This window comes from Leucoraja erinacea, chromosome 29 (assembly GCF_028641065.1).
Source record: "Leucoraja erinacea ecotype New England chromosome 29, Leri_hhj_1, whole genome shotgun sequence".
NCBI lineage: Eukaryota > Metazoa > Chordata > Chondrichthyes > Rajiformes > Rajidae > Leucoraja > Leucoraja erinaceus.
Genome location: NC_073405.1, coordinates 14,193,875 through 14,216,205, shown reverse-complemented (window position 1 = coordinate 14,216,205; position 22,331 = coordinate 14,193,875). Strand labels below are relative to the sequence as shown.

Below are 22,331 nucleotides of genomic sequence, written 5' to 3'. Positions count from 1 at the left end.
TTACTGGAACCACCGCCGGCTCGTCCAGTCCGGAGATGACGGTCAGCCTTTGGTGACCAGAACTCACGGCCAGGTGAATTAACACTAGCAATGGCAGCACGGCATGCCCGGCCTGCCAGTGAGGGGAAGGGGCGGCGATGGGATTTTTTCACACAAGAGAGTGGTGAATCGCTGGAATTCTCTGCCACAGAAGGTAGTTGAGGCTAGTTCATTGGCTATATTTAAGAGGGAGTTAGATGAGGCCATTGTGGCTAAAGGGATCAGGGGGTATGGAGAGAAGGCAGGTACAGGATACTGAGTTGGATGATCAGCCATGATCATATTGAATGGCTGTGCAGGCTCGAAGGGCCGAATGGCCTACTCCTGCACCTATTTTATATGTTTCTATTTGTCTATGGGAATGGGGGGAAGGGGGCAGGAGGGGAAGGGAGAGGGGAGACAGAAGAACAGGGACATGAGGAGATTGATCGACAGGAGGGAGGATGGGAGGGGCGGGGGATGGGGCGCCCACCTGTCGCGGTCTCTGGTTCCATGAAGGTAGCTGGCTCGGGCTCCGTGACGATAGCTGGCTCCGTGACGATAGCTGGCTCCTAGGCTCCGTGCTCCATAACGATAGCTGGCTCCGTGAAGGTAGCTGGCTCGGAGCTGTCTCCCATCCTCCCGACGTTGTGCAGTCGGCCCGAACCCTGGGTCTCTCCCGGTGCCGGGCGGCTGGTGCCCGAACCCTGGGTCTCTCCCGGTGTAGGGCTGCTCGGGTCCGTGGGGTCCGCAAGATTTCCGCTCTCCGCTCTGGTCAATGGCGGCGCCTGAATCTGCTCCCAGCCCTGGACCAGTCCGTTGCCAGCGGCGGGCGGGCGCTCCGACTCGGGCAGTTCGTTGGTTTCCACCATGCCCGGTGTCTCCGGGGTGTGAAGGCCGGCGGCTGTGGGGTCCGGCGGTCGTGGGCTGGGCACCGGGATGAGACGGTCCCTCTCGCCCGGAGCCGGCCTCTCTGTGCCGGAGTGGCCAGGCCTGTGCGGAGCAGGCTGCCCGCGGCCTAGGTGTTGCTGCTGCTGATGCCGAGTGGGGAGCTCCAGGTACAGCGACCAGTCGCTCAGCGGGATCTCCGGAGACGAGGGCTCCCCGCCACTGCCCTCTTCCCCCGTGTCCAGCTCTCCGCTCTCCGCCGCAACGCTACTCGGAACTCCGGCCACACCACCCGCTGTGGAAGACAAGAACACGTGGATCGAGTAGCTGGAACATAGAACAGTACAGCACAGGAACGGCCCTTCGCCTCACAACGTCCGGGCCGAACCTGATACCAAGGTCAACTCTTATGTGCCTGGGCATGATCCATATCCTCCAATTCCCTTCACTTCCACGTGTCTCCAAAAGGCTGCAATGTTAAAGGTGGACCCAGATGGAGGAGAGGATGATGAGCAGAATAGGTGTACACCAGCACTATCTTACACACTGGGGTCAATTTACAATAGACATAAGCCAATTTACCTACAAACATCAACCTCTTTTTAGTGTGGGAGGAAACTGGAAACCCCACGCCCTCCACCCAGAGAGAACGTACAAAAACATACAGACAACATAACACAGACGGGATGGAACCCAGATCTCTGGCGCTGTGAGGCAACTCTACCGCTTCCCAAGGGTTTCTCCAAGGCCACTTCAATCACTTGCCTGTCCTCATTACATCAGCAACAATCCAGTACAGCCCACGCACACAAGATACTTTATTTCATCTCAATAATCTCTTTGGTGCATTTGAGGAATTGCTCCTCATCTTAGACCCTTGTACTAAGGCAACCCCAGTCAGTATGAGGATGGTCAGCGGCCCCTATGTAGAACATAGAATAGTATAGCACAGGAACCGGCCCTTTGACAATGTCTGTGTCAAACATATTGCCAAGCCCGACTCTTATTTATCTGCACGTAATCCATATCGTTCCATTCCCTGCATATCCAAAGTCTCTTAAATGCCACTATTGTATCAGCCTCAACCACCACATCTAGCACCACATCTACCACCACATCTGGCAGACACCCACTACCCTCTGTGTAAAAATCTTGCCCTGTAAATCTCCTTAAAACTTTGCCCTCCCACTGAGCCCCCTAGTCTTTGATTTTTGTTTCTACTCTGGGGGAAAGAAAGGTTTGACTCTCTACTCTGCATATATGCCTTTCATAATTTTGTATACTTCTATCTGGTCTCCCTACAACTTCCAGCATTCCAAACAAAACAATCCAAATCTGTCCAACCTCTCCCTAGCTAATACCCCCTAATCCAAGCATCATTGTGGTAAACTTCCCTTGCACCCTTTCGAAAGCCTCCACGGAGTGACCAGAACCGCACACAATGCTACAAATGCAACTGAACCAAAGTCCTATGAAGCTGCATCATGACTTCCTGATTCCTACACTTCATGGCCAGACCTTGAAAGCAAGCATATCATATGACTTCTTTAACACTCTGTCTACTCGTGTCACGACTTTCAGGAGGTTTTGGGCTTGTACACCAATATAATAACCTTTCCAGAATCAAAATGCTGCAAATGCTGGAAAATCTGAAGTAAAATCTGCCACCACTGGAAATACTCAGCTGTCAGGCAGCTTCTGTGGAGAAGCAGAGTTATCGTCAGGTCAATAATCTGTCTGCAAAACCACTCTGGTAACAAGTTTCACAAGAGCCCTTCCTGAACCAGAGCAGAATGGGCAAGAATGGCAGGTACGGGATACTGAGTTGGATGATCAGCCATGATCATATTGAATGGCGGTGCAGGCTCGAAGGGCCGAATGACCTACTGCTGCACCTATTTTCTGTGTTTCGATGTTTCTACATCCCGGATGAACTGATATTCCCTTCGGACCTGTGACTGTAATCCCAGTTGTCGACGACATCTCAGCAAAGAACAACAAGTGCCTCACTAATCTGCAATTAAACTAACTCCAGAAATAGTTTTGCAAAGCTTCCTTCGTCTTTAGTTTCACACAAACGTCATTCTCGAGATGAGGTTAGTGCGAACCAAAAATAACCCAAACCAAACAGCAACTCAAGAGACAGGGAAATCTCAGGGAACCACTCCTGGCAGAAGATCAGGTGATGCTCCTAGACCATTGGTCCAGGACAGGCCAGTCAGGCCCTGAGCCGGTCTCATTGTTGACAACATGGTCTCTCCATATCTTGACTCTACGCCATGGACTAGGGTGCACCTCACACCTATTCCTCCCAGCTCCCTGCCCTTCCACCAATGCCCCTATCTTTAGCCTCACACTTTGCAACTCTGCATTTCTTTTGTCTCACGCCTTCTGCCGTATCATCTCCGGCTTCTGTCCAATACCTGTCTATCAAAATCCTCCTTACCTGTTACTTGGAGGTACACAAAAATGCTGGAGAAACTCAGCGGGTGCAGCAGCATCTATGGAGCGAAGGAGATAGGCAACGTTTCGGCTTGAAACGTTGCCTATCTCCTTCGCTCCATAGATGCTGCTGCACCCGCTGAGTTTCTCCAGCATTTTTGTGTACCTTCGATTTTCCAGCATCTGCAGTTCCTTTTTAAACACTCTACCAATTACTTGCCAGGCTTTGTTTTGCCCCTCCTCTCTTCCAGCTTTATTCCCGCCACCCACCACCGCAATCAGTCTGAAGAAAGGTCCCGAACCGAAATGTCCCCTGTCCATGTTCCCCAGAGATTTTTAGTTTAGTTTTAGTCTTGAGATACAGCATGGATAAAGGTCCTTCAGCCCACCGAGTCCACACCAACCAGTGATCCCTGCACACGAGCACTATCCTACACACACTGGGGACAACTTTACAATTATAAAATTACATCAAGCCAATGAACCTACAAACCTGTACATCTTTGGAGCCTGTGAGGAAGCCGGAGATCCCAGAAAAAACCCACGCAGCTCATGGGGGGGGGAATGTACAAACTCTGGATAGACAGCACCCTTAGTCAGGATCAAACTCAGATCGCAGGCACTGTAAGGCAACCTATCTACTGATGGTGCCTAACTCGCTGAGTAACTCCAGCACTTTGTATCGTATTTTGTAAACCAGCATCTGCAGTTCCTTGTGTCAACATCCTAGTGCATCTCCAGCTTCCCTTCAGTGCAACCACAATGTTCCTATAATGTGGCGTCCGGAACTGTGCACTACATTCGAAGTGCGGTGTAACAAGTGTTTTAAGATATTGCAAAATGAGATTCCAACCCTTACATTCTGAGCCCTGAGCTGTGAAAGCAAGCATGCCAGAAGCCTTCATCGCTACCCTATCTACAGTGTTGTCACTTTCAGGGAACCATAGACTTGAACACCAAAGTCTCTCTGATCATCAGCATTCCACTCTAGTAGTTACTACCCCAATATGACTTCTGAAAATGCACCATAGCACACTTTTCAAATTTAAATTACATCTGCCAATGCTCAGCCTAAATTTCCATCTGATCTATCACTTGCCGTAGACAATCTTCAACCACCATCCATCAATGTTTATGCCATCTTCAAACTTACCAATAATTCCTCCTCCATTCCTATCCAAGTGGTTAATATACCAACAGTGTGAATGGGTGATTGATGGTTATGAAGCCCAGCACTGGTCCTTATGGTACTGGTCATTGACTTTCAATTAGATAAGCATCTTTCAACCACTATGTAGAAAAAGGGTTTCAACCTGAAACGTTACCTATCCATGTTCTCTAGAAATGCTGCCTGAACCTGCTGTGTTACTCCAGCACTTTGTTTCCTCCCACCACTGAACTCTGTCTCCTATCACCAATCCAATTTGCATGCTTATCTTGGATTCCATGTGCTTTAAACTTCTGAAAACATTCCCCTAGTGCGACCATCTTCCGAGTCTTGCTAAAGTCCATATCAGCAAAGTCAACCACTCTATCTTCACCAATCCTCCTGGTTATCTCCTTAAAAACTCAATCAAATCTGACCTTGGACTCAACCCAACATTTCTAGGTAAACCCTTTGGATGTCCACAGCCCCTCAGGTGTCCTCTACACTGGGCCAGGGAGAGGGGGCAGAGGAACTGCATGTCCTGAGTCGGTTCATCAGGAAACTTCCAGGAGCATCCCTTCCACCTTTCCCACCCACCTGATCGATCAGTGCACAGAGATCACAGTTTTGGTACATATGACAATTAAACACTCTCGTCTCTTTCCTCCTTTCGTTTCACCAAGGTAACTCAATGCTTTCTGTATTTTCATGGGAACTCCAGCTTGTCGAAGATCCAACATTTTAGGAGAAGCAAGAGGATTGGGCAGGGTGGGGGTGGAGTGGGAATGAAGAATGAAGTGGGGGTACAGTTTGCTTTTCTGGGTCATCATGCAGCTTCTGGCAAGCTTTAGTCCATGTGTTTACGAGTAAGTCAACACCAGCAACAGAACAAAGGCATTGCCAATTAAAACAGCTAATCTTTCTGGCAGCGTGCTGTCTAATCAAAGCAGGTTTCCCCTAACCCAGAGGCAAGTGGGTTTACAAGTGACAGAAGTTTCCTTTCAACTGTTCCCTGAAGTGATTTTAATGCATTTTATTCTGTGGCTGTGCCCGCTGTTCTGTAACATCTTTACCACGTAATATCCATCGGTCTTGACTTTGGATTTTTTTAAACTGAAATATACAGCATAGAAGCGAGCCTTTTGCCCCATAGAGCCCGCGCAGACCATCAATCACCCATTCACACTAGGTCTATGTTAGCCCACTTTCTCATCCACAGCTAGAAGCTGCACGATGGCCATGAAATGCAAGCCATACACTACGGAGTTTAATGTTTAAAAACATTTTGGACAGGTACATGGATAGGATAGGTTTAGAGGGATTTGGGCCAGACACAGGCAGGCAGGCTCGGCCTCTGACCAAGTGTCATTTGTGCAGATCTCTGCCCATCCCCACTGGCAATGTCCAAACTATGTTCCAAGGTACGGCATGGCAGGCAATTTGCTCTGAGCTAGCAGCAGCTCCCAATGTGTGGGACACTTGGTTCGGGGGGAGGGGGAGAGGTGATGCTCCAGGGATGCGGCTGTGACTCTTTCTCAGCTCCAGGGGATTTGTTGCTATTGCACTTCAGGATGACCCAGCCAATGACATACTCTGTTGAGCAGTTGGGAAGTTGGCAGCGAAATAGTTCACAGCAATCTCCTGCACCATATGATGGCCAGATCATCTGGTACTTCCCAACGTTGGTTAGGGATGTAAACGTGGACAGGTTGATTAGTAAGTTGGCAGATGACACCAAGCTTGCTGGAATCATGGACTGTATACAGCGGGATATGGATCAGCTACAGAAGTGAGTGGAGAAATAGAATCTGTATTTAATCGGAGTAAGTGTGAGGTGTTGCGCTCGCATGGTCAAAAGTAAAAGGAAAGTAGACTGTTAATGGCATGACCCTTAGCATTGATGTGCAGAGGGACCTTGGGAACCAAATCCACAGCTCTCTGAAAATGGCAACACAAGTAGTTCGAGTGGTAAAGAAGGCATATGGTATGTTTGCCTTCATTGGTTGGGGCATTGAGTATGAGTTAAAAAGTCAAGAGATACGAATCTGGAGCCAGATACAATAGCAGTAATTAAGCTTTAGGATAGGCACATGGGAATGGAGGGATATGGATCATATGTAGGCAGAGGAGATTAGTTTATCTTGGCATCAAGTTCAGCACAGATATTGGGGCGCCGAAGGATAACTATTACGTGCTGTGTTCTAAGGAATAGGTATCAGCTGTAAGATTTGGGAAGGACTTGCAATTACTGCTGGGTGATCTTTACGTTCCAAGTGCACACCCAATTATGAAAATACAGTGCAATCTTTTACATGCACACAACCTTTCAGTTTAACCAGTCTGGATGGCCAGTCTAGAGTACATGCATATCACCAGGAGGAGCCTGACCTCAGAGGCAAGCAGTCACCCAGAAGCCCGGCCAACACCAGAACATTATTCAATCCCCTTAGCCAAGGTGTTGACTCAATTGTTCAGACCCTGGCGATGCAGAGCGATTCTAATTAAACGGAACGGAGGTCAGTCATCCGAACAACTTGACTTTCATGCTGTATAACCATAACGGTTCATGTTAATTTTAATATTTGTCAGCAGATTCAAACCAAGTATGAAATATTATATTCAGTTTGTTCCATTTCATCTACTCATCCAAATTAAACAGTTTTGAAATATTGTGCAGACAAAACTTAATGGAGTATGAAAGATACTTAATGGGAGCAAAGAAAATCGACTCAAACCAATGAATTGTCATGCTACATGATGTCGACTGCACGCTGCTTGCTGCTTCATGTCTGTAAGCTCTTAACCTGGAGCCCAGGTGGGGATTTTCGATTTCTCCAGATACACCCCACAAGACTGCACAGCAATTGGAAGAATGTTTGTATGGAATTAGGCAGAGGTGCTGACTTTGCCTCTGCAGGTTTGGGTTTCAAACAACAAAGTATCCCTATCTAAAGAAGCTGAAATTGTGGGAGAGCACAGGCAGGTACATCAATAGACAATAAACAATAGGTGCAGGAGTAGGCCATTCGGCACTTCAAGTCAGCACCGCCATTCAATGTGATCATGGCTGATCATCCCCAATCAGTACCCTGTTCCTGCCTTCTCCCCATATACCTTGACTCCGCTATTTTTAAGAGCCCTATCTAGCTCTCTCTTGAAAGCATCCAAAGAACCTGCCTCCACCACCCTCTGAAGCAGAGAATTCCACAGACTCACCAATCCCTGTGTGAAAAAGTGTTTCCTCGTCTCCATTCTAAGCTACATCACGGTAGCTTGACCAACAAAACCCACACGGTCTTCATGAACGGAGGGGAGGGGGGGAGGTGATGGGGGGGGGGGGGGGGGGGGTATGAAGATGGGGAGCAATGGTCAGATGGGAAGGGAAGAGGGAGACGGGGAGGGGAGACAAGGGAGGGGAGATGGGGAATGGGAGACGGAGAAGGGTGATGCAGAGGGGCGACAGAGAGGGGGAGACGGAGAGGAGAGACAGAGAGACGGAGAGGGGGAGCGAGGAGGAGGGTGGATGGGAAGGGAGTTGGAGAAGGGAGACGGAGAGGGGGAAGATAGGTAGGGGAGTTAAGGAGGGGAGACGGAGAGAGGAGCTGGAGGGAGAGGGAGAGGAGATTGGGCTGAGGGACGTCAGGGCCCTGACTGGAGAAAGTTGGGCTGCTGATGGCAGGTCACAGATCCCGGTGTGGGGAGATGTTGGAAGGGTTCTAGCACTGGAGGGGATTGCAGGGACAGGGACGGTGAAATTGCTGTAAGATTGGAAAACAAGAATTGGAATTTTAAAACTGACATGTTGCTCAACGTGCCATGGGGACAGGTTAGAGAACAAGGGTTTGGACATGATCCTCCTTTGTACGTGTGGGTTTTCTCCGGGTTCTCCGGTTTCCCCCCATATTCCAAAGACATGCAGGTTTGTCAGGTAATTGGCCTCTGAAGTCTGCCCGTAGTGTGTAGGACGTGGAACGTTCGTGTGATGGGTGATCACTGGTCAGTGTGGACTCAATGGGCCGAAGGTCCTGTTTCCACGCTGTTGTATCCCTAAAGCTAAAACTAAAAGATGGGGGATTGAAATCAATGAGAAAAGAAAAGGTAGAGTTTGATGACAGAGGGTGTCTATTTCACGGAGTTAGGACAAAGGCTTTTGCCACCGACATGAAGACCAGACTCTACCTCCTGGAGTGAGCATGAAGGAGACAATTCCTCATGGAGTGTTGAGGAAGGAAGTCACGGTGAGTATTGAGACTCTGCAGAGTGGCACCTGAAAGCAGGCTACAGAGATAGCACAAAGGCTTGGGCTGAAGGGTCTGTTTCCATGCTGTACGACCAGATGCAAGGGGAGTAGGTTGCCCCCACCAGGACCTTTAGGCAAGGCAGAGACACGATGATTGTTGACCTCAATCAAGGGATGTCTGAAAAGGGTCCTGACCGGAAACGTCACATCCATTTTCTCCTGATTCTCTGCCTGACCTACTGAGCTACTTCAGCACGTTGTGTCTTCTGCGGTCTAGGAATAGTGCAATGTCTGGAGATACATCTGAAGGTGTCATCCTTAGCACCCTGCAGATCAGCCTCTCCCACCTTAGAATACCCCAGCCTTTACACTGCACAGCTTTCACACAGCTGATTAGAACAGATACGCTCTTAATTATCCAAACAGACGTTATCCTTGTAAAGCCTCCAATATTATGATAACTAATACATGTTCAATTACAATGGAAGGAATCAGCTGCCCCATGCCCCCTTTAATTTTCTCCCTGAGTCACTCACAGCTGCTCTCAGAGTGATATTTAATCCCGGAGCACCCTGGGGCGATCAGTAGGCTGGCTACCTCTCTCCGCCTGAAATACATCAAGCTCCAGGCTTTTGTTTGTTGCCGCTAGGGTTTTATATCATAGGCTGAAAGCATTGTTTTGAGCAAATGACACTCACTCATTGAGGTACCAGCTTGATCTACCACTGTACACAAAGCACAGCTGGATTCAAAGGCCAAGTTGCCCTGAGTTTGAGTTTGCGTTTAGTTTATTGTCGTATGTACTGAAATACAGTGATAGGCTTTTGTTGCGTGCTAACCAGTCAGCGGAAAGACTGCAGTCTGAAGAAGGGTTTCGACCCGAAACGTCGCCTATTTCCTTCGCTCCATAGATGCTGCTGCACCCGCTGAGTTTCTCCAGCTTTTTTGTGTACCAGCGGAAAGACAGTACATGATTACAATCGAGCCGTCCACAGTGTACATGATAAAGGGAATAAAGTGAATAATGTTTAGTGCAAGATAAAGTCCAGAAAAGTCCAATCAAAGATAGTCCAAGGGTCTCCAATGAGGTGAATAGTAGCTCAGGTCTGCTCTCTAGTTGTTGGAAGGATGGTTCAGTTGCCTTTTAACAGCTGGGAAGAAACTGTCCATGCTTCTGGAGGTGTGCATTTTCATACTTCTATACCTTGAACCCGATGGAAGAGGGGAGAAGAGGGAGTGGTCAGGGGCAAGGCAGATGTGACTTGTCCTTGGTTATGCTGGTGGTCTTGCCAAGGCAGCGTGAGATGTAAATAGAGTCAATGGAAGGGAGTTTGGTTTGTGTGATGGCCTGGGGTCTGTCCACAATTCTCTGCAATTTCTTGCCATTCTTGGATGGAGCTGTTCCTAAACCATGCTGTGATGCGTCTCAATAAAATGACTTCTAACATGCGGTAAAATGCTTTCTGGCCCCGCTGGCGTGGAACGTGCCCTGTGCCCTGGACCCCGGCTAACGGGCGGATACAGACTTCCAGCAATAGTCGTTCATTATAAAGCACCGGGGTGGAGGATTGCAACCTTCACGTGGTCCGCCCTGTTTCGACTAATGCAATCAACTCGACGTGCACAAACGGAAGATCAAATGGAACAAGTTGTCCAACAACTTTAGGCTGTGCACGCCACATGAAAGAAGAAGAAGGAGACTACAAAACACCGATGTCTCTAAGGAGAGAATACTCACTCGACATAAAGGACTCGGTAATAGAACAGCTCTGTCATCCCTTCACTTCTGAAGCTGGATCAGACAGAAATCCTATATGTTGCAAGTCCTGAACACACTCAGAATTAGCCACACGACCACAGGCAAAAGAGACTTACACCAAGAGAACGTCCTCTGGCAGCTCGTTCAATATACCCACCACCCTTTGTATTAAAAAGTTGCCCTTCAGGTTCCTATTAATTCTTTCCCCCATCACCTATCTTCGCTGGTTCTTGATTCACTAACTCTGGGTAAAAGACTGTGTGTTTTCAACGATCGAAGTCCTTATGATCTTATGCGCCTCTTTCCCCTCATCCTCCTACGTTCCAACGAATAAAGTCATAGCCGGCTCAACCTCTCCCTGTAGCACAGGCTCAAAAGTCCTGGCAACATCCTCATAGGTCTTCTCTGCACCCTTTCCAGCTTAACAACATCTGAGTCTGAAGTAGGGTCTCAACCTGAAACGTCACCCATTCCTTTTCTCCAAAGATGCTGACTGATCTTCTGAGTCACTCCAGCAATTTGTGTTTATCTTTGGTGTAAACCAATATCTGCAGTTCCTTACAAAACATCTTTCCTATAACAGGGTGACCAAAAGTGAGCACAATACTCCAAATGTGGCCTCACTGGCTGATGTTTTATACAACTGCATCATAACCTCCCAGCTTTTTCACTCACTCTGAAGGCCGACTGATGAAGGCCGACATATCAAGAGCCTTCTTGAGCACCCTGTCTACCTGTGATGCTACTTTCAAGGAACTATGTACCTGCACTTCTAGATCCCTCCACTGTGCAACACTAAACAACACTACCTCCCCAGGGCCAATGTATATTCTGGACCACAACACACAGGCAAATAAACCTTTAGATGAGAATGGCAATGTTCTGGTTAAATCAGCCCCATTCCTGCTCTCTCCACATTGACATAATAACAGTGATCAGTGAACGCTGAGAGCTCACCTCTGAAGCAGTAGGCATCATACTTTGAACCAGGGTCAGGAAAGCCCGTCCTGTTTGCGAGCTGATAGATGGTCCTGACCCCGGGCACATCTCCACCACAGTTCCTGCGCGGGACATTGATTGGGTAACGCACGCTGCCGTCGGCCAGCCAGCCCGCGTCACAGCGGTCCAAGCCCCGGCTCCAGGCCAGGAACAGGTGGCCAGCGGTGGCCAGTTCCGCCCCCTGGGTCCGGCAGTGGTGCAGAGCCTCGGTCAGGTTCAACTTGCTTGTTGTTGACTGGTGAAACACGGTGCCTGTGAACAAAGAAAGCCAGGCTCTCGGTCAGTGCCAAGGCTGTAGGTGAGCAGGCAGGAGGGCCGAGCTCTCCATCCCGCCCAGAGTCACCCAGTGTCCCCATCCAGCCTGTCCAACCTCAGCTGTTGTGCATGGACCCTATGTGGAACCACAATGTAACGTTGCTCAGCCAGAGCAAGAGAGGGTTCCTGTTCACTCACTGATCAGAGAGCCTTTTTGACTGCTTACCCCATTATCACTCAGTTTTACCCCTTGAGAGAAACCCCCTCCGCCACCTTCCCTGCACCTCGTAGATTCTCCTTTAACACCTTTCCAATTTTGTTGAAGGTTCTTTAAGATGAGGGAGGAAAGATTTAATAGGAACCTGAGGGCCAACTTTTTTTACACAATGGGTGGTAGGTATATGGAACAAGCTGCCAGAGGAGATAGCTGAGGCAGGTACTATCATGTTTAAGAAACCTTTAGACAGTCACATGGATAGGAAAGGTTTAGAAGAGGGACATGGGCCAAACACAGTCAGGCGGGATCAGTGTAGGTGGGGCATGTTGGTCGGAGTTGGTAAGTTGGGCTGAACGGCCTGTTTCCAGGGCTGGAAACCTCAGTGGGTCAGGTAGCATATGTGGAGGGCCAGGCAAAGGTTCGAAGCAATGACTTTTCATCAGATCCGAATCAGCTGGTTTGCAGGGCTGCTATATCACGTGAAACAGTAAACAATCTGAAGAAGAGTCCCGACCCGAAACATTGCCCAGTCTGAAGAAACGTCACCTATCCATGTCCTCTGGAGATGCTGCCTAAATTACTCCAGCACTTAGAGTCCTTCACATGAAGCCCCAGAGTCAGAGGTGGTGCCCATTGTGCAGGCTCATTGCCCTGCTCCTCCTCCCATCTACACCAAGCCAATCCCCACTTGCCTTTCTGCTCCGCGATGTAACAGTAGACGTCATACTGCTCATCAGGATCCCGAACACCATAGGTTCTGATGCCTGGGTATTCAAACTTATCTCCATAGCAACCAGGTCTCGGTGTTCTGATTGGATACCTGTCAAAAAAAATAACCATTCGGATTTATTTTCATTATTCAGTGGAATATTTATTACTATTTATTTGCAGCTTTTTCCTCATCAATATGACATAAAAATCATCAGCTTGTACAAGAAGAGCTGAAGGATCTTCACAAGCACTGAGACTAATCCTGGGAATAATTCAACACTGTCCCAGCTTTCTACACTGGTCTATTCATCTCATGACTTCATACACCTCTATAAGATCACCCCTCATCCTCTTGCGCTCCAGGGAATAGAGTCCCAGCCTACTCAACCTCTCCCTATAGCTCAGACCGTCTAGTTCTGGCAACATCCTCGTAAATCTACTCTGTACCCTTTCCAGCTTGACAACATCTTTCCTATAACATGGTGCCTAGAACTGAATTCAATGCTCTAAATGAGATCTCACCAACATCTTATACAACTGCAACATGATCTCCCAGCTTCTATACTCAATACTCTGATTGATGAAGGCCAATACTGACTGATGAAGGTATAGGGATGTGTTACATCTCCTGCGGTTGCAGATGAAAGCACCTGGGAAGGGGGGTGGTTTTGGTAGGAAGGGTTTTAGTGAACCCAGGAATTACAGAGGGAACGGTCTCTGCAGAAGGCGGAAAGGGGTGGAAATGGGAAGATGTGACTGGTGGTGGGATCATGTTTGGAGGTGTCGGAACTGTCGGAGGATGATGTGTTGGATGTGGAGATTGGTGCAGTAAAAGGTGAGGACCAGGGCAAAGCTGGGGGGAAACCATGTTTACTAAAGTAAGAGAACATCTCAGAGGTCCTAGAATGGAAAGCTTGGGAGCAGATGTGGTGGAATCGAAGGAATTGAGAGTAGGGAATAGTATCTTTGAAAGGTACTATTTTAACTTCAAGTAACCCTTGCTTTTCCCTCTCTCTCCTTTCCCATTATTCTACCAGTCTTAGTGTCTCCGACTACATTTTATCTCTGTTTTCTTCGTCGTTACCTTCTCCCAACTAACAGTGATCTATTCTACATCTTCCTTGACCTTTATTCCCTTTGTCCTGTTTCACACCTTGCACTTCCTTATCTATATACTTCCTTATCTATGTACTGTCCACCCCCACTGACATCAGTCTGAAGAAGGGTCTCGCCCCGAAACGTCACCCATTCCTTCTCTTCAGAGACGCTGCCTGTCCTGCTGAGTTACTCCAGCATTTTATGTCGATCAGAATCTTTGCTAGAGGCAGCATGGGAGGAAGTGTAGTCCAGATAAACATGGGAAAGTGGCAGGATAGTGGTAGACATCAGTCGATAGACTGTCCCCTGTAATGGAGACAGAAAGATCAAGAAAGGAGAGAGGTGTCGAAGAGAGTCCAGGTGAATGTGAGGGCAGGTTTGAATTTAGTGGAGAAGTTAATGCAATCAGCGCATTCTGCACAGGTGCAGGAGGTAGCTCAATGCAATCGTCGTTGTAGCAGAGAAGGAGCTTGGAGGATAGGGCCAGTGTTCGCCTGAAACAAGGGCTGTTCGACACAACCAACAAAAAGGCAGGCATAGCTGGGGCCCATGCGAGTGCCCACGGCTACATCTTTAACTTGGAGAAAGTGAAAAGAGAATGTGATATGTGAGAGCAGATCTCCAGGGAGCGTGTCACCTTTGAAACTTGAGACAACAGGAGAATTATTAATGTACAAAGGGAAAATGTTTCACAGATGGAATAACTGTGTGTGGGGGAGGGAGTTGTATTCACATGAATAACAAGGTTTTATGATGAAATTAAATTATCTGACAATTCAAATCCCAATGCTCCTATTAATTTTAAGTAATCACTGCCTTTAAAGCTAGCTCTATTTTGAAGTAAATATTGAGACGGGAAGACAATTTGGCTTGGGTTAAAAGCCTTTTTGTTAGAGAAGCTAAGAGAAGCTGAATGCGGGTGAAGCTCTCTCTGAAATGACAGCGCCGTGTACAGGAGTTGCAGCACAATTCCCCAGAGCTCTGGCCCCACTATCTTCACTTGCAGGCCTCCCCCTGGTCTCCCTCAACCCACACAGTCCCCTCGCTGGTGAAAGACAAAGTGGCCACTGATCTGATCAAACTATTCCCTGCACAAGTCTGGGAGACCTCTGGGTTCATCAGGCTCTTTTCAGATTCTCTAATTCACTGAGACCATGTCTGACCAGGGACCCAACTCCATTGCTCATCTTTTTGATGTCTCAGTCGATTAGCTTAATACAAAATGTCACCAGGCGTTGGTGATAGTCCAAAGGAGGTTTACAAGAATGATCCCAGGAATTATCGGGTTAACGAGTTATGAGTGTTTGATGCCTCTGGGCCAGTGCTCACTGGAGTTTAGACGGATGAGGGGGAAATATTGAACTATTAAATAATGAAAGGCCTGGATAGAGTTGATATGGAGAGGATGTATCCACTGGTGCAAGAGTCTAGGACCAGAGGGCACAGCCTCAGAATTAAAGGACGTACCTTTAAAAAGGAGATGAGGAGAATTTTCTTTAGCCAGAGGGTGGTGAATCTGTGGAATTCATTGCCACAGATGGCTATGGAGGCCAAGTCATCAGGTATTTTTAAAGCACATTTTGACGTGCTCTTGCTTAGTGTCAAAGGTTATGGGGAGAAGGCAGGATAATGGGGTTGAGAGAGAAAGTAAGATCAGCCATGATTGAAGGGCATAGTCTCGATGGGTCGAATGGCCTACCTCTGCTCCTGTGCCTCATGAACTTATGAGAAGCATACAGTAGGTAAGGTAAACTGTCAGGACCTTATTCCCAGCATGGAAATGTCCAACACTAGAGGGCATAGCTATAAGGCGAGAGGGGGAAAGTTTAATGCCGAGTTATTTTACACAGAGAGTAGTGGGGGCCTGGAATGCATTGCCGGGGTTGTGGTGGAGGCAGATATGATAGTGGCATTTAAGAAGCAATTAGATAGGCACGTGGAATTGCAGAGAATAGAGGGATATGAATCATGTACTGGCAGATGAGATCAGTTTTGTGGGCTGAAGACCCCGTTCCCGTTCTATGTTCCATGATCCTTCCAACTCCCTCCCAACCCGACACTGTACAGAGATCCCTCACCTCACTCCTGAACCCTTCAATTCCAAATACCCCAATCTCTCCACCAGCCCCCTAGACCCAACCTTGAATGGGGTCGGCCGTGAGGAGAATACAGGGAGGGCTCAGAGGAATAGAGAGGAAAGATGGGATGTTGCCCAAGAGTGCAGCACTCCCTCAGTATCACAATGCAGGGCTGCGAGATCCCTGGACCCCACAGTCTCCGCACCAGACTATCCTGATCGGAGATAGTAATACCCCTGTCCCACTTAGGAAACCTGAATGGAAACCTCTGGAGACTTTGCGCCCCACCCAAGGTTTCCATGCAGTTCCCGCAGGTTGCAGGTGGTTGCCGGAGGATGTAGGTAGTGGAAGCAGGTACGGAGAATGACAAAAACCTCCGGGAACCGCACGGAAACCTTGGGTAGGGTGCAAAGTCTCCAGAGGTTTCCGTTCAGGTTTCCTTAGTGAGACAGGGGCATAAGAGTGTATCTGGCATCTAGCAGGGCAGGTCTCCAGAGAGCGCTTCTAACCTCTGAATCTGGTACACATCCGCTGCCTGCACTTCGTCACCTTTACGGTTAACATTTCATTTGTCACAGATTTATTCATGCACGCAATCTATTATTATCTCAGTGACATTTGTTGTTCACCAACATTGCTATCAGTTCGGCCTCTCTCCGAGTGATGACAGACGTGGATAAGTGGCTTTCCATCACATCATCAAAGGCATCTGTAAAACAGAGGAGCTGCAGATGCTGGAATCCTGAGCAAAAACACAAAGTGCTGGAGGAATTCAGCGGGTCAGACAGCATCTTTAGACTTTAGATTTTAGGGTTTAGAGATACAGTGCAGGAACACAGGCCCATCAGCCCTCCGAGCCCACGTGGCCGTATATCTCTAAAGTCTAAAGATATGTGAAGCATTACACCAGGCAGAGGGACGAGTGTGAGCTGACGGGTCCACGGACTGCCTCAGGTGGAGCAACATGTCATGTGCTGCCTGCCCGTGGAGTGACAGCTGAGCAGAGGCCAGTGAGGGAGAACCTTGGCCTCTCCTTCAGCAGATCACCTCTCACAAGTTCCACCAACGCCAATGAGATTCCCCATCCACGCAGCAACCCTGGCCTCACCCAGCCACCCATCCCCATGCATTCTGCAACTCAAAACTCTGTATTTTCTCCCTTTCCCTGTTCTGACAAAGACTCGCAACGTGAAGTCTGATCCTCTCTCCACAGATGCTGCCTGACCTGATGGGTGTTTCCAGCATTTTCAGTTTTTTTTAAAAAAAGAGTGAGGGGTGGTTGGAGAGAGTGATGAGGAGAAAGAAAGCACGAGTGAGAGAAGGGGAGGCAGAGGGAAGGGGAGTGGGGAAAAGGAGAGTGAGGGGAGGGACAAAGAAAGGGAGGAAAAACTAAGAGAGAAAGAGGGTGTGGAGTGTGGTTTAGAGAAACAGGTGGGGAGCAAGAGAAAGGGAGATGAAGAAGGGAGAGAGAGGGAAGGACAGTGATAGGATGGGGTGGAAGAGAGGGGTTGGGGAGGAAGCGAAACAGGCTGATAATCGTCAGCTAAAACACAACTGAACATGAAAAAAAATCAAATAAATTAACTCTCGACCAACTAATTAAAAGGAAATGCAAATAGGTCATGATAGCAACCAGAAATCCACTGCCGTGAGGATAGGTGGCTCCTGATTGGATTTTATTAAAGGGTAAATGACTGTGTTCTGTCAATTAGTTTTGTTAAGTAGGGCGCTGTGTAAAGTTTATATTTTAATTAGAATTCCCGGCTGGCTGTGGGTCCCTCTGGATGCTCCTACACTGCCTGAACACAACCACTTGGAGAAGAAGGAAATGGAGCAGAAGTTGCCATTCAGCCCCTCGATCCTATCCCACCATTGGCTGGAAGTATGGCTGGTTCCATGCCTTCTCCATGTTGTACCCAATCCCCACTCCAACTCTCACTGTTCCAACATCTGTAATCCGAGACATTGTATCCCTGGCACAACGGAGACAGAATCCCAAATATTCCCAACACTGAGTGGAGAAATCCCTCCTCATTACGTTCAGACATGGCTTCCCCCTGAGCATGAGACTGTGCCCCTAGTTCTAATCTCCAGCCGGATACATAACACCTTTCCGTCCACTCTGCCAATCCACCTCAAACACCGGCATCTCCAACAGATCACCTTTCACTCTTCAGAATGTCGGTGACAATGAATCCCCACCCAGGGCACCTTCTGTGCCTCCGCATGTTTGTACCACAGGAAGAGAGCAAAACAGTGCACCTGAGTATGTCTGTGTGACTGTGTGTGTGTATGTCTGTCTGTGCAGTGTGTGTGTGCATGTATTTGTACATGTGTGTGTGCTGTGTGTGTGTGTGTGTGTGTGTGTGTGTGTGTGTGTGTGTGTGTGTGTGTGTGTGTGTGTGTGTGTGTGTGTGTGTGTGTGTGTGTGTGTGTGTGCGTGCGTATGTGTGCTTGTGTGTGTGTGCATGTGTGTGTACATGTGTGTGCTCTGTGTGTGTGTGCATGTGTGTGTGCGTGTGTTTGTACATGTGTGTGCTCTGTGTGTGTGCGTGTGTGCATGTGTGTGCTCTGTGTATGTGTGTGTGTGTGTGTGTGTGTGCATGTGTGTGTGTTTGTACATGTGTGTGTGTGTGTGTGCATGTGTGTACATGTGTGCGCTCTGTGTATGTTCTGCCTGTGTATTCTATGTTTGTATTCTGTCTGTTCGTTTCCTGAGTGTGTGCATTCTGTGTGTACGGTTACGGTTGTGCGTGTTTTGTGTGTGTCATGCACATGTGTGTGTGCCTGTGTCTGTGTGTCTATTGTGCACACATGTGTGTGTGCCTGGGTCTGTGTGTCCTGTGTGCAGCCGTGTGTGTACCTATGCCCGTGTGCGTGCGTTATCACATGCCTCACCTGACGGTTTGGTCGGACAGCCAGCCAGCGTCACAGTGATTGAAGCCGTCCTGGAAGGCAGCCAGCAGCTGTTGGGGTGTGGCGATCCTGGCCGCGTTCTGCCCACAGGCGTGTGTGGCTTCCTCGAACGTGAGCGTGTACCTGCTGTTGCCGGTGCGGTAGTGGAACACAGTCCCTGCAACAGGGCAAGAAACCAAAGGCACAGGTCAGCAAACAAACCCTGACTCCGACTATCCGAGCACCAACTCATCTCACTCTGCACGTTTCTGAGCGTGTGGGATCGGTCTCTGCGCTTCAAGGTGGCGGACACCGTATGCAAGGTTTCCTCAGAATGATACACCCAGCTGCAGTGCTGAACCATACCAAACATTTACAGCCCATCAGACCCCTCTGTTCCAAGGAAACCTCTCTATCACTTCTCCTTCCACTCCTCCCTCCTAGAGTCACAGAGTCATAGAGTCGTAAAACACAAAAACAGGCCCTTCGACCTAACTTGCACATGCCGACCAAGATTCACTCCTCCGTGTGTGCATTTGGCCCACATCCCTCTAAACCTTTCATATCTATGAACCTGTCCAAATGTCTCTTAAATGTTTTTATAGAACCTGCCTCAACTATCTCCTCTGGCAGCTCATTCCTTATATCTGTGTGAAAATGTTGCCCCTCAGGTTCCTATTAAATCTTTTCCCTCTCACCTTAAATCTCTATGCTCTAGTTCTTGATTCCCCTCCTCTGGGTTTTAGGTCAACCATGGTCACTCCTTGTGGGGGCAAGCTCCACACATCCCCCTCAGCTTTTGAAGATTCAACCGAATCTAAATCAACTGGCCCGTCGGGCCAAGGAATGGCGGATGGAGTCTAATTCAGATAAAATGTGAGGCATTGCAATTTGGTAGAACAAACATAGGCAAGGCTTACCCAGTAAATAGTTGGGCCCTGGAGAGTATTGTAGAACAGAGAGACCTAGGACTACAGGTAGCTGGTTCCATGAAAGTGGGAATTTTGTGCACTTCTATAAGGTCTCTTCTCATCCTCTAACACCCCAAAGAAAGCATTTGAAGAATGTTCAATTTTCCCTTATTGCTAATGCCCTCTAATCCAGGCAACATTCTGGTAAGTCTCTTCTGCACCCTCACCAAAGCCTCTATCTACATCCTTCCTGTGTTGGGGCAACTTGAATTTCACACAATACTCCAAATATGGCCGAATGAAAGTCCTATAAAGCTGCAACCAATGAAAGCAAGCACACCAGACGCCTTCTTTAACACTCGATCTACTTCTGTTGCCACTTTCAGGGAGTTATGCACTTGGACCTCAACACCCCTCAGTACTTCAATGCTCTTAAGGATATCGCCGTTAACTGTTTACTTTCTCTTTACATTCAACCTCCAACAGTGCAACACCAGACACTTGCTCGGAATAAACTCCACCTGCCGTTTCTCTGCCCATTTCTGTATCTGGTCTATATCCCGTTGTATATTTTGACAGCCTTCTTCACAATCCCTCCTCACTCTACTTCGCTTCTTAAATAAAGGAGCTCTTCATTCCTCCGGGCACTCACCTGTGGCTGGCGAAGATACGAAGTTCTTCGTCAAGCCTCCCGCAATCTCTTCCCTTGCCTCTCTCAATAAATCCTGTCGGGGATTTATCGAGCTTAATGCCCCTCAAGCATCCCAACACCTCCTCCTTTTTGATCTCAAGCTCCCCTTGCATATTAGTATTCCACACACTGATCACACTGTCCTTCTCCATGGTGAAAAGGACTTGTTTAATAATTGCGCACATTCCCCCGACTTCAAGCATAATTCCCTCCTTTATCCTTGAGCAATCCTACTTTCTCCCTGGTTACCCTCTTGTTCTTAATGTATGTATAAAAAGCCGTAGGATTTTCTTTAATCAGACTCACCAAAGCCATTTTGGCCCTTATAATTGCCCACGAGTTCTTTCCTTCTTGCTTAATATTCCTCAAATGTCATGACTGATTTCATCTTTTCTAAACCTTTCATGCTTCCTTTTTCTTTTTGATCACATGTGCAGCCCCTTTGGTCATCCAAGGTTCTCTTACTTTGCCTTCATTATCCCTCCTCCTCACTGGAACATGCTGAACCTAAATTCTGATCAGCTGACCCTGAAACAACACTCACATGTCAGATGTGGAGTCCCACAACTATTCCATCTTTGGTGCAAACCAGCATCTGCACTTCCTTCCTACATATGATCCCAGTTTACCTTCCCTTGCTTCTGTCTAAGAATGTTGCAATCTGTTTTACCCCAATTTGGTACCTTCCCCAAAGGTTGAACTTATCCTTATTGCTAACTGATGTAAGTTACTAACTTACTGAGTTGTGATCACTGCTCCAAAATACTCTTCCACTGAAACATCAGTCACCTGGCCAGGCTCGTTTCCCAATGCAACGTCGAGTATGTACCCTTCTCGTTTTGGACTATCCACATAATGTTTCAAGAAAACCTCTTGGATACACCCAACAAGTTCTGCCCCCGTCTAAACCTTTAGCAGTTTGCAGGTCCCAGGCAGTATTGGGGAAATTACTGTAAAGTCTCTGACTAAGACGAACCTGTTGCTTGTGCATCTCTTGGTTGTCAGTCTACATATCTTAGTTTTAGTTTTAGTTTTAGAGATACAGTAGGGGAACAGGCCCTTCAGCCCACTGAACCTTCACCGGCCAACAATCACCCCGTACACTAGTTCAATCCTACACTCTAGGGCCAACTCACAGAAGCCATTAACCTGCAAACCTGCGCGTCTTTGGAATGTGGGAGGAATCTGGAGCACCCAGAGAAAACCCACACGGTCACAGGAAAAATGTGCAAGCTTTGTAAAGATACTACCCGTGGTCAGAATCGAACTTGGGTCTCTGGTACAGTAAGGCAGCAACTCTACCACCGTGTTACCGTGCAGCCCACTGCCCACTGCGTTGCCTATCTGTTCCTCTAAATCCCACTGTCTACTGGGCACCTATAGTACAATCCCATTAGAATGCTTGAACCTTTCTTATTTCTAAGCTCTACCCATATCGCCTCAGTTGGATGAACCCTCCTGTACGTCCTCTCTGAGTGCCACTATGATGGTCTCCCTGATTAGTGATTTAAGAGGGAGTTAGATGTGGCCCTTGTGGCCAAGGGGATCAGAGGGTATGGAGAGAAGGCAGGTACGGGATACTGAGTTGGATGATCAGCCATGATCATATTGAATGGCGGTGCAGGCTCGAAGGGCCGAAAGGCCTACTCCTGCACCTAATTTCTATGTTTCTATGTTTCTATGTAGTACAACTCTTTTCCCTCCCTCTCTAACACATCTAAAAATGGCGGAACAGGTTGTCCCTCCAACAATGGTCACAAATGGTCCACCGATCCAGGCTCTGTTCATCTGCTGTGCTCACCATGCTCCTTGCATTGTAATAAACACTTTGGATATGACTCACTGCCTATGAGGTGTATGGGACCCTGCACTGGTTGGTTCCCACCCATCCTGAGCCAAGCAGTGCAGAGCCCACTGGCACCCTTCCAGCCACCTCAGTTGGACTCCGTGCTGCCTGGGCATCCATGATTCCTCTGACACTT

The 22,331-nt window shown here is 48.1% G+C and overlaps 1 protein-coding gene across 1 annotated transcript in view; it reads right to left on the bottom strand.

Annotated features, from left to right (window-relative positions):
- Positions 1-22,331, bottom strand: part of ncanb (neurocan b) — a 70,737-nt gene that overhangs the window by 31,620 nt on the left and 16,786 nt on the right. Inside the window, exons 4-8 of the mRNA XM_055658678.1 lie at positions 18,751-18,925; positions 12,658-12,785; positions 11,452-11,745; positions 612-1,201; positions 512-551 (exon numbers count right to left, since the gene is read on the bottom strand). Coding sequence (XP_055514653.1) covers positions 512-551; positions 612-1,201; positions 11,452-11,745; positions 12,658-12,785; positions 18,751-18,925 — 1,227 coding nt within the window. The remainder of the gene's footprint in view (positions 1-511; positions 552-611; positions 1,202-11,451; positions 11,746-12,657; positions 12,786-18,750; positions 18,926-22,331) is intronic.